We start from the raw sequence: 13163 nt of genomic DNA on the forward strand, positions 1-13163 counted from the left end.
TGGTCAAGGGTTACACACAGATGTTCATAGAGCAGGATTCAGCAATGCCTTTGAATGTTATGGGGAAGTGATTAAACTTTCTTTTATGGATTGCTTGGAACTTGTGTGGCATGAACATTGCTGATTTATTTTTCCACTCAAAAGTTGAATGTTGTCCAGACGTTGCTGCTGCATTTGGTTACAAGCTTCTCACCACTTTACAAAATACTAATGTGAAACATTAACTGTGCTTTCTCTGCAGATGCTGCCTGACTTGCCCAGTATTTACAACACTTTCTATTTATATTTCACTTAAGCAAAATCCTCTGGGAATGTATTTCAAATCTTTGAAGCATTTGTTGTGGGAAAAGCATTGCACCAAGACAATTAGTTCGCCCACAGAAAATGATAAGCACTGAAGAGGAAGAAAACTTGACTTCTTTTGGGGATAAATAGGAAGACCATAAAGGCAGTAATGTTAGTATAAAACAAAGAACTGTGGATGCTGGAAATCTGAAACAAAATAAATATTGCTGGAGAAACTCAGCAGGTCTGATAACATCTGAGAAATGTTGACTCTGCTTCTCTCCACAGATGTTGCAAGGCAGAAATGTTATTTACTTTGCATTTCTTTTGTGGTGGTAAATGCTCGGAAATCTCCCGAAGATGGTAGTCGCCTAGGCCTGATTTTTAGGCGGAAAGATGTTCACTTCCTCCCGCCCGCCGCCAGGGGAAGGAAAGATAGTGCTGCGCTTGCGCGTTGAATCGCGCCGGATTGTGGGATACCGCGGAGCTTGCCCGTTGTTATTGAAGGTTTCGGGGCGAAGACCCGGGAGTTTTCAGCGCCGATTAAATTATCTGTAAATTGTCATATATAGTTTATTTTCTTCTGTATTCTTAATGTCTTAGGTTCAAGAAAACGTCGTTGAAAAAAATTGGATCGAGAAAGTAATTACTTTTAAAAAAAATAAAACATTTTTTTAAAAACGCGAGATGGCTACAGACGTCATTCAAGTGACCAATGTTTCGCCGAGCGCCACCTCGGAGCAGATGAAAACTCTGTTCGGGTTTCTGGGCAAAATCGACGAGTTGCGGCTCTTCCCATCAGAGTGAGTAACTCCAAACTTCCAGACAGGCCTGGGGCCTAGCCCGCGTCGGATCCGCTTTTTAAACCTTTCCTTTTTGAGTGAAAGTGAATTTCCTGTACGGCGCAAGTTTTACGAGCGTACGACTCGACGTAATACTTGAGTGAAAGTATTCACTTTTTTTTTCTTCCTTTCCTCGTAAACGATTACGAAGTAGCAATTTTCATCCACTATTGTGTGGCGTTTGCACTCGCTGCCATCTCATACGCGTCATCTCCTTCATTCCCACCACATGTTCCAAGCTGCTTTTATCAGGATTCATATCGATGGTGTTCTTGTATTAAAAAAAAATGAAACGAGAATGTTCTTGTTTGAAAGATGTTTATTTGAAGGTATCCAAGCTTTGGAGGTTTTATTATTACCGGGGTAAAGCAAAATGGCCGCCAATGTAACACCTTCCCTCAATCCTGTCAGACGATCATTATTGTTTTCGATCGTTATTGTTCAACGATGTTGTGAAACTACTAGTAATAATTATTAAATGAATTAAGCAGTGTTTTGAATAAAATTGGCTACATTTTGTGAGAAAAAAAAAACGGGAGCAGTTCAGAAGCAGACTCCAAGTGTCGTACGGCCTACTCCTCGTGTTTCTTAAATGTGCGGAAGTAAATAGGCTATTGAAGGAAAAATGGGCGTATGACAAAACAAGTAAAGTGAAATTTTCATGGTCTTACAAAAGCCGTTAGTCATTGACTCAATTTGTAATTTCAGCCGAAAAACAGACGGAATTAAAAAATGAATCGGTTTTTTTAAAAAGTGAGAAAATTATAACTGATTTCATTGTTGTCAAGACGACAACATCTTTGAAAGGAACGTACATCGGTAAATGCATATTACGTTAGTAGAGAAGGATGATTCTGAACATTAAACATTTTATCCTTTTTGGAATATTGCTTGAAACTCTGAATCATTATACTTGTACAGTGTCTATTTATAATACTTGTATATATTTATGATTTCGTTCTGCCCTGAGACTTGGTTGTTAAATCGGCATTATTGGCACGGTGAACAGTTGCCTGTAACATTTTAATTACGTTGCTTAATTATCTTTCAGGTATTTTCTGTTTGTCTCCTTAGGCAAAGATGTACATGCTTTAAACCTGAAGATTTAAAGCTCTTGCGAAGATTTGTAGCTCGGGTTGTGGATGAAGTTGCTGGCTTGCTTGCCGAGCTGGCTGGTTATTGTACAGAAATTTCGTCACCGTGTTACTTAACATCATCAGTGCAGCCTCCGATGAAGCAATGTTGTTCTACTCCGCTTGGTATTTGTATGATCCGGTCTGTTAAGTTGGGTTGTGTCATTTCCGGTTCTGTTCTGCATGGGTTTGTATATTAGGTCTAATTCCACATGAATATTGATTGCATTACGGGTTGAAAACCAGGCCTCTCGGATTTCCCGTGTGTATCTGTGGCTGGCTTGAGCTGGGATGGTCACGTTGTCCCAGTTAAATTGATGGCCTTCATTGTCTGAGTGCGGAGTTGAGGGATAGTGCGTTGTGTCGTTTTGCTACTAGCTGATGTTTGTACATCCTTATGCAATCAACAAACGTGACATTAGACCCCATATACAAACCCATGCAGAATAGAACCGGAAGTGACACACCCCAGCTTAACAGACCGGATTGTAAAAATACCAAACGGACTAGAACAACATCGCTTCATTGGAGGCCGCACTGATGGTGTTACCTAGCATGGCGTTGAAACGTCTGTGTGATAACCAGCCAGATCAGCGAGCAAGCAAACAACCTTAAACCTGAAGAATTTGGGTACGGATTGACTTGTTAAGAATTTTTGAGGTTGTTATGCGTAAAAATGCTGTTGCGGTTTAACTGACTGAAATGTGTTGACAACCACAGCATGTTAATCCATCCAGACCCATGTTATGTGGGGAATTGGCTTCCAGGTTTATTTGGAGCTATGATGACAGTGTACCCTTTGCAGGTAGATCAATGAACTAGAATGTCATGAATAATCATCTGCTGTTTACACTCCATTCTGTCTTGTAGTTCCAATAGTTTCAAATATTATTTTTGTTAAACTTGAGGTGATTGAATTATCATAGCTACTTCCTAATTTTTGATATCAAAAGTATACCTTTCATCCCTTCATAAATCAGCTAACTTATTAACTAATGCTCTTTTATGTTCAACAGTTACTTGCTGGATAATGGTTTTCTGGAAGGTTTTTTTTATGAACAAAGATGACTTAACCAGAGTCCAGAGGACAGCACTGCAGGGAAGAATAAAATATCAGTGCTGATAAAATGATGCTAATATTTAGTCCAGTGTCTGAATGATTTGGAAAGAAGAATAGGGTATTCCATAGTTCTGAGATTATGTAAGTGACAAGATTGGGCCACAAGATTCTGGGGTGTCTTGGCAGGATATATGTGGAAAGCACATTTCCTCTTGTATGAGAGAGCTAAGTGTCAATGCTTTAAAAATAAGGGGTTAATCTTTTAAAGACGGGAAAATTTTCTTCCCACAAAGAGTCTTTGGAACATTTCCTCAAAAGGTATTGGAAGGTATTTGAATATTTTTAAGACAACGGTTGATTAGATTTCAGATGAGTAAAGTGTGAAAGATTATAGGGATAAGTGTGAATTTTGAATAAATCAACCAACCAAACTCTTATTGAATGATGGAGAGTTAACTTCCTAGTTCAGATGTTCGCATTACACTTAAGTCTTGATTTCGATGTTGGTACAAGAGACAAAATCTTAGATGGAATCAGGCTTTCGAGTTTGAACTTTCAGTGTAAAATAAGTGGTTGTGAATATAATCTCTTTTGAAAGTAGTTTATACATAATTCCATGGCAGGAGTGGCAGTCTGTCCACAAGCATAATATCCTGCTGACACAATTCAAGTATGATTGACCTTTACAATTTAAAACTGCATGATACACAGTTGGTATTAACTTGTGTAAACAGTTGTCTGGTAATTATAAACAGGGCTCCTAGTTCTAATGGAACTGTGGAATGAATTGCCCAGGTCTGTCTACTATTTTCTCCCTTAGTACATAAGTTTTTTTTTAAGTTTAATCTTTTTGTGTTTATTTTTAATAATATCTTTCTCTGCTTTCCTCCAGTTTCCCAGACTTCTCCCCTTGCACTCCATAAAGACCAGATAATTAAATTGCTGGGCTTTGCCAGAACACCTGGAGAAATGCTAGTTCATAATAGAAGAGAGTGCGCTATAAAATAGCAGGTGAGCCTAGTAAATTGGGGAACCACTTGCAAACAGGGAGTCCAGAGAGATGCTAAAATATTGTGAGTTAGAGGCAAGTTAGTTTCAAGGGGTTTGGTAAAATACACTCATCACTTCAAAAAAATGTGAATGATGGAGAATTAAGGTACAGGTGGATTTGGGAATAACTCAAAGGAGGCTATTTCATGGGGTTAAGTGGAGCTTAGGAAAGTGTTCTGATTTCAGTTTTTCTGGATATTTACTGGGAGAGGTTTTTAGCTGGTGATATGGTTTGCAGCTCAGAAGTTGGCCAAAATAAATGCTGTGTGCTTGCACTTGAAGCAGAGAATAACATGAGCTTCATTATTGGTCATATGGAAAGGTGAGTGAAGCTTAATCTCAGTTTGAATCTTGAGGAACAGAAGGTGAAAGATTGCCTAGTTTGAAGCTAGTGCGAAAATTCAGTCAGCCTCATTGTCTTATTGCAAAAGTAAATTGATTACTTTAGAGTGTTGGAAAAGTAGCCAAAAAAGGGACTTGGGCTTCCATAGTCAAGAGAGAACAAAGAAAGTTTTACCTCTGAGAATAGCTGGAGCTAGGGATGACCTTGGTCTTGATGGCAGGAAATAATTTTAAGATTGCCTTGTAAGAATCCTTGAGGCAAGGGAAATGCAGACCTGTGTGCAATACACACTATAAGCTATACTGATAACTTAATTGTACTTCTGTTTAGTTTGTTCAATATATACATAGTTTTTAAGTGAAATCTTGTGGCATACTTTTATTTGTTAAAAGGTGGTGTTCGAATTCCTTTTTGAATATTAAGTCTTTGGACACTAACACCACCTGCCCTGGTGCTTAAATTGCTGCTTTGTTTTCCAGCTGCATTGTTTAGATTATAATAGCCTGCTACATAAGTTTCAAATTTCTCTTGTGGTCTCCTTTCTAAATGTAAGTACCTCCAACCCAGTACTTTTTTTATAATTGTATATATGAAGTCATTAATCTGACAAGTTTAACATTTCTCATTCTCCTATCAGAACTAATTATACACTTAAAACACAACATTATATTTCAGAAACAATTCCTTCATTATATAATGTTTTGCGATGCCTTAAGACTTGAAAGAGCATGTTAATATTTAGTTCAGAATAAACAATCGTGTTAATGTAATACTGCAGTGTATTAAATGGCTCACTAAACAGCAGTGCAAGTGTAAAGGCGATTAGTCTCTTGGACATCTTTGCAGGTTTAAAACTCAGCATGCGCTTTGCTTACTGAAAGCTGGTACTTATTAACTCTTTCCAAACCCCAACCCATCTGCATGGTCAATAACATTGTGCTCAGTGCCAAGTGAAACATTGGCTGAGTTTTGATTGGCCCTTAAGGATGATCATGTACTGGTGTCATTTCTCATTTTCTCATAACTAGCTCTGTGAAATGTCAATTACTTCTGGGAAGTATTCCATGTGCTATTGACATGCGCGCGCGCACACAAAATAGCCTTCCTTCATGACATCAGACTTTGATGTAAGTGATTTTGCACGGCACCTTAACATGCCTTTGATGTGTACCTGTGTGAGGTTAAAGCTACGGTGTCAATATTGCCTAACAAATGATCTCTGGACTCTGTCAAGTGAGGTAGTCTTATAGAACTCACATTAAGATGGAGACCTGATTGTGTTTTTAGTAGAGACTATTTGCTTGTCAGTGAGGTCAGGCATTAATAAGAAATTCTACACTTTGAAATCTTCATCAGATCACAGATGGACCAGACTTAGCACCAAGCTCATGGTGTACAGGGCAGCAATGTAATCTATCCTTCGGAATATCTAGGAGACGTTGTAAAATAGACAGCTAAAATCTCTAAAGAAATGTTATTGGTGACGCCTGCACAATATCCTGCAAATCCAGTGGCAAAATAGATGCCCCAATATCAGTGCCCTCTCTCGGGCATTGAGACACTGGTTACAATTGATCAGCTGGTTGGGCAGCCCACATTGTTATCAGTGGTCTGACACAAGACTTCCATAACAGGTTCTCTGCTCTGAGCTTTCCACAGCAGGCAGTTACTGTAAGTCAGAGGAAAATCTTTAAGGGCATGTCAAAGCCTCCATGAAAATATTAGAATATCCTCATTGGCTCGCCAGAATCACTTGCCCAAACTGTAATAGTAGTATCCGCAAAATACTAACCATTTAAAGCATCTCTGACAGGCCCAGGTGGAGGCGAGCAAAAGGAGCGTGTGCAAATTGCAGCAGCATCCCAACCACCTGACTCAAAAGAACCACTTGCTCCATCCCTGTTTTGTGGGCAAGCCGAGCATTGGATTGCTTGGTTGCCTGGGACCCACATTTTGCAGTGGCAATAAGCAGTAGATAACAAAAGAAACAATGTTGCCTGCAACCTTAAAACTACTGCAGAAATTACAAAGTAGATATACTTAAAATCTATTCAAAGTGTGTATGGGAATCAGTATGTAAAGTGCGTTCATGCCGAGGGGAGTGAAAAACACTTGCACATTCAGTTAATATGCAGTCTTGAGGAATGGAAGTCATAAAGGACTACACAGCTGCAGAAACTGTTGCTCAGAATTTTCTTTGAACGTGGTTCTAGCCAAAGGATACATAATATAGTTTTTGCTTCTTTGATGCAAGTTAAAAACTGCAAAAGGCTGAAGGCTTGACAGCTCACAGCTGTTGCTATGTACACCACATACGTTTCCTAACTTCTTGTTCTGAGTCTATGGAATGAACATTTAGTCAGATCTTATGGAGTGTACCATGGTACAGAAGCTTTGCTCATTCAACCTTGACAACTTTGCGAATCTACCCTGTAATTAAGCCAATAAAGTACAGCAACAGGGCCTCAATTTTCAGCTGCAGACCAGCAGTTAGTTATATGGTGTAGTGCCTTCTGGGTACAATTAAACAGAATAACTTAGTATTAGGGTAACTGATTAATATACTTCAATTACTCAACCATGATAATGGATCAAAACTGTAGTATTTATAAACGTTTTAACTTTCCAGTGTATGTTTTTAAAAGGAGGACTGCTACAAAAATAAACCTAAGAGCTAAATTCAGACTGTTGGCAGAATACTGTGCGAAATCAATGGAATGTCACACGTAAAATTGAAAAGGATACTTCACAAGGGGGATGACTGTCTTCCCTGCTCGGCAAAAGCCATTTTTTGCAGGATGTATGTTCCCAGAGGGTAAAACAGACGAGGAGAGTGGTTTAAAAAATAGTTTAAATGCTACTGAAGTGGACTAGTGGGACCAAACGCATTTGTGTGCACTAGCCTGGATTCGAGCATTGAAATGCTGTGAAGGTCACAGTCGAAGAGCTATCCCTTCATTATGCTGTGTTGCAGGTAATGGAAGGAACTCATCACTTGAGTGCTACAAATGAGTTTTTAAAAAAGGAATCCAGCCTACGGGTCTAGGCCCGAAACATCAGCCTTCCTGCTCCTCTGGTGCTGCTTGGCCTGTTGTGTTCATCCAGCTCTACACTTTGTACAAAACTAAATGATAGTTCCTTCAACTGCCAATATCAACACTACCAGTTATCTGAACTGCAACATTCAACTATCTGCTCTTTGCAAAAAATTCCGAGATTGATCTGTATATTTTTTAAAAACTTTTATCCTTTTCATGTCATCTGTTTCTAATCTGTGCAAAAGTGCTGTGTTACTAATTCTTCTCATGTATATTAATGAATAAACTCACCATTTTTGTCAATTCAAGAAAGCCTCATTAAATTGACTCAATTTAAACCAGTTCATTAGGTCTGGAAGAAAATTTAAGAAAAGGAGTTGTTGTAACCGACCAAGGTGTGAACAATTATGTAGAAAGGGAGCCAATTCATCGCTGTCCACGTGGGAGCTTAATACCATGGCATGACCCATTTGGAGCCTTGTTTGAGATCAGGTCATAATATCGTAACAAAACAAAAACTAATTATTAAGCATGAATTTTCCTTCGTATATTGGATAAAGATACAGAATAAGAAATGGAAAATTAAAAAGGCAAAGGCTGAAAATGCAAAGAAGGAGCATAAAAAAAAACATGGTCAGGAAAAAGAGCTTAATGGCTATTTTGAATGAGGTATTGATGATAACTTGTGTTGACTGTTCTAATTAGAGTTTATCATCTTGATGTTTTGATTGTGGTGATCTGAATGTTTTCTGGCTTGCCTTGTGCAGATTGAAAGTAATGCTGTGAAATAGTGTTTACAAAAATTAGAAGCAGCATTGTCCTGCTAGAGAAGAATTAAGTTTGCCAAAGTTTTAAAACTTTAAATTTACCTAAAATCCAATTTAAAAACAAAACTGGAATGGTTTACTATTGGAATTGCTGATTGTTCCTAAATCTAAATTTTTAAAGCTCCCAGTAAGGTCACTTATCAACTCAGTTGGATGGAAGAGCTTATTTAAAATATCAGAGTATAAATGTTGACGTTAGCATTTTGTAGTGACCAGCACTCTGTAATTTCTTCCTAACACATGCTTTCAGTTCATGACCTTCAATTTTTTTTAAAAGAAAATTTATTAGCATTTATTTTCTCTTTCGTAAACACTGATTTACACAGAATTTAAAAGAGTCAGCAATGTGACATCCTTCAAAAACTGCATTCACAATCAGTGATTCAGTTTGCTCCTGAAGTGGTCCTTTACTTAAAATGGTGACGATTTTTCCTTTCGTATTTCCTATCCAGAACTACAAATGCCTTGCTGATCCTTATTAGTAATGTAGATAATGTTAAGTATGGCTTTTCCAGCACCTTTGTACCTTGGGAAGGGGTTGGGGGATCCTACATAGTGTTGGACTGACTTAACTGTAGAGATATTGTGGAATTTTGCTTTCTACCCCTGTCAAATGGTTTGTACTCATCTTGAGGCCCCAAGCCATGGGTTTAAACCCTTTATAATGGAGATGGATAAGAGTAGACTCTGATGGGACGATTCTAGATCGGCACCCTGGCTCTGTTACATCAGTGTGCACAAATCTTAGCTCATGTATTCGGAGCAGTTGTGAAGGCAACCATTGGCTGCCCACTCTTACTCTGCAGTTATATTTGCTTTCCAGGCCTTCTCTTATGACATGCTTTATTTGTTAAGTCTCTTCAAGAGTAATCTGGATATTCATTTTTTTAAAATATTAGTTCATGGGATTTGGGCATTACCAGCACCCCTAATTTCCCCTTGAATTGAATGGCTTGTTAGGGCCATTTTGGAGGGCAATTTAAAATTATCAATGACAGTGCTGAATCACAATGTAGGCCAGGCCAGATAAGGATTACAAATTTCCTTCCTTTTCTAAAGGACCATCTGGAATTTTAAAATTTTAAGAGCAGTTTGCACGGTCATTACTGAGACTAGCATTTATTTCTAGCTTGTTGAATTCAAATGTTACAGTGCCATGGTGGGATTAGAACACCTGCCCAGAGCATTAATCTGAAGTTTTAGCATACTAACTAGTCCACTGACATTACCAGTACGCCATTGCTTCTTTCCTTGTAATTTATTGTGCCTACTGTACGCTAACAGAAATGATAGTAAAATTGATTGTAATACCCTGTCTGTTTCAAAGCAACTTCAACTTATTTCAAAATCCATTCTTGGGTATTGACTTTTCTCTTTTTAATAAATGCGATCTAATCCTGACACTTCATTTCAGTTTTTTCTCTTTTTGTTCTTTCAGTGAATCACCATTACCTGTGACGTCTCGTGTGTGTTTCGTAAAGTTTCATGATCCTGACGCTGTGGGAGTGGCGCAGCATTTGACAAACACAGTCTTCATTGACAGAGCTTTGATAGTTGTACCTTATACAGAAGGTTTGTGTTTTATTGCTTGGGGTTTCACCCTTTTACAACCACAGTTGTACCCAATTGAGCATTTCTGTAAATTCCAACGTACCAGCATGCTAAGCGTTATTAGTGATCTTGATCCTTAAACCTTTGGTATACGGCCATCATTAACAACAAAAATGCAAAATGTTAATGCTGCAGTGTATTTTGAGAAATTTATGATGGAACTGCCTGACTTTTATTTGACTGACTTAAGTGAATACTTTTAGAGAGAGATGATTGCAAAATAGATTGACTCATTAAACATTATAGAACAGTTGATTATGGACAGGGTGGTTGCATTTAAAGATGGATTGCATTATAAAAATTAAATGCTTTTGCCATCAAATTTTTGTACTATTAACTTGAAAGATAAGAGGTTCTTGGCTCTATTTATTAAACCAAAGCCCTGACAGTGCACATTATTATTTCTTGTGAAGAGCCCATTAGTAATTATGCAAAAAGGGTATACATGAGAATAACACATCTTGGAGTAATGTCAAACACTGATCATTTCAAACTAATTTTCTGACCATTGTCCATTTTGGAAGTGTTTTACGAATGATCTTTAATGCACTGGAGCATTAATATTTTTTCAAATGTTGCTCATAATCCAGGCTATTGAATTCAGTTATAAACAGTACAATGGATATAGTTATACTATCAATCCTGAAAACATTTGTATACATCTGCATGAGAGAATCCCTTTTAAAATGAATGTAAGTGAACTTCCTGGCATTCTAATTCTTAATCAAAATATACATGAGTATTCTCAAATTGTTTCTTTATTATGCAGTATACCAAGGGTTGTTAATGGGGTGGGACTTCCTAGTCTAAAGTTTTAAAAAGTTGGTTATTCCAGCTTTTTATGTGCTTTTGTGAAGGTGGACTTTTTTAAAATAACCATATTGTTTCATAAAACCAGATCATCACCCAAAATAATAAATTCTTCTCTCTGTTATCTGTGTGTGTGATTTTTATAGTGGAGAAGGCATTTGCAGAGCCCCTTCCCCGATGACTGAAAAAGTGGGTCCTCTGCAGCGACAGGGGATTCTAGGCAATTTACAAAAGGCCAGCAAGCATAAGAGTCCCCATGTGTTGTCCTGTTGTAATCATTTGTTCTTGTTAACTACCTTTTCTCTTCACTGTTTCTATATTTCTAGGCTTTGATGTTATCCAATTTAGATTGTATGAAGGAAAGAATTCAGCAAATTGAGACAGGGCAGGCTGAAAGAGAATTTTTTTTGCAAGGGATTACATACTATAGAGTAGGTAATTTTGGCACCATTCATTTTGGTTTGTGTGAGACTAGAAAGTGATTGGTAACAATTCAATTTATAAATCAAATTATCCTCTTGGAATGGCAACACGAGACTGTGTAAGCCAAAATGTCCTGCTTTATGGTATCTGCAATCTCACATTATACTACACTGACTTTTTTAAAGAAAATGAATTCTTGCAGGGCTGTAGATAAGTTAGTATGTTGTAATTTACCTATAAAATTTCTTATTTTTAGGCATGTTTATTACATTAAAGGAGTAAGGTTTTTAGCCATGTACCATGCGCCACTTGTGTGTTTTGATACACCAAGCCAAGTTACTTGGATGAAAACATTTCTGGTTGAGTTAGTAGGTCAATTAAGCAACTTGTGAAAATTGTGATAATTTGTGGATCGAAATTTTACCAATTGCTTGGAGTGTTACAGATATAGACGTGGTGGGCCAAAGACCGCATTTCTATACTGTATGACTCTGACTATATGATCTCAAAATCTAACTTTTCTGGGGCCCTGTGAAGAGGTTCTTTTATTTGCATGTTTTAATGTGTGTGTGATTGTGATTGCTGTAATGAAGGTCTGGATTAGCTAAATACAATCAAGAAATACGGTAAGCAAGTATTACATGCAATAACTTGCTCAGCTTGAAAAAGGACTTACAGCATGTCGGAATTCTTGTTTACTGGTAGACGATGGCTGTCAGTTGTCTCATTCTTTTGTCTGTTTTCCTTTCCCTATTTTTTTCTTTGTTCTTTCCCTCCTGTCAAATTCATCTTCCATCTGAGTATAAATGCCAAAGGTACATATGAACTGCGTAATAATTTTCATAAATCATTGAAAAGACAATCCTTTATTTATGACAGTCGGTAGCATCTCAGTGATGTAAACGACCCTGATAACGCTATGCTAAGTGCATTCTGTTAATTTTATCAGCACTGCTCAGTACAGAAAGTGGAACCATTGCCTTTGTTTAACAGTGGTTTTTCTTTTTTTGTTGTTGTGTTTTACAGTTCTTTTCCCTGGTTCAGCCAGACCTATTTACCAGGCCCTGCTGAAAATACCACCCAACAGTTTTGCCTTCTGCAGCTAATCCAGTTTCTCTTAAGTGTCCTTTACTTGTTGTATGTTTTCTTGCTGAGGTGCTACACAGTATCTTTATACATGCAGTGCTGATAATTACTATTATCTGTAAAGGATAGATGTGCAGTTGGTGTGTATATATATTTACAGAATGTCACTCTTGATTATGGGGCATTGGGGCACAGTGGCAAATTGATGTCTAGTAACATTGCAAAAAAAGAAGTGGTTCACTTACACAAAAAGTAGCTTTTAATATATAATGAGCAGTATGTTTCAGCTTGTTCATGAAATTCTCCTGTCTAATGGTAAGTTCTAAACAAGTCATAGTGAACTTTTTCATGATTTTGGTCCCTAAATCATAAACTTTTTTTTGTCTTGTGTATCTTGATTTTTCTGTGTGCTTTATAGTGAAGCAGCCGACACGAGTCGCTTGTTCATAAAACATCTTTTGAAAAGTTGAGAGCACAACCCCTGGAGAACCGACTGTGCTTGCTTACGTTTGGTTCATGACTAAAAAATCGAGTACAGGTGATAATATCTTGGCAGTGTTACAAAAAAAAAGTAGTGTGTATTGTGATATTTATTTATTTTTTTACTATAGTATATACTGATTTTTAGATTCAGGGCAAAAAATCAAATTTTACA

The 13163-nt window shown here is 37.5% G+C and overlaps 1 protein-coding gene across 3 annotated transcripts in view; it reads left to right on the forward strand.

The window, feature by feature from the left end:
- The first annotated feature begins 736 nt into the window (after positions 1-736).
- The window catches only part of srsf11 (serine and arginine rich splicing factor 11), a 33900-nt gene continuing 21473 nt past the window's right edge, over positions 737-13163 (forward strand). The window contains exons 1-2 of one of the 3 annotated variants that reach the window (XM_020522473.2): positions 737-1088; positions 10017-10150. In XM_020522473.2, the coding sequence (XP_020378062.1) occupies positions 973-1088; positions 10017-10150 (250 nt within the window). In that variant the 5' untranslated portion in view covers positions 737-972. The other 2 variants (XM_048602358.1, XM_020522480.2) reach the window with 2 other exon arrangements.

This window comes from Rhincodon typus, chromosome 10, assembly GCF_021869965.1.
Source record: "Rhincodon typus isolate 14 chromosome 10, sRhiTyp1.1, whole genome shotgun sequence".
In the NCBI taxonomy this organism is placed as follows: Eukaryota; Metazoa; Chordata; class Chondrichthyes; order Orectolobiformes; family Rhincodontidae; genus Rhincodon; species Rhincodon typus.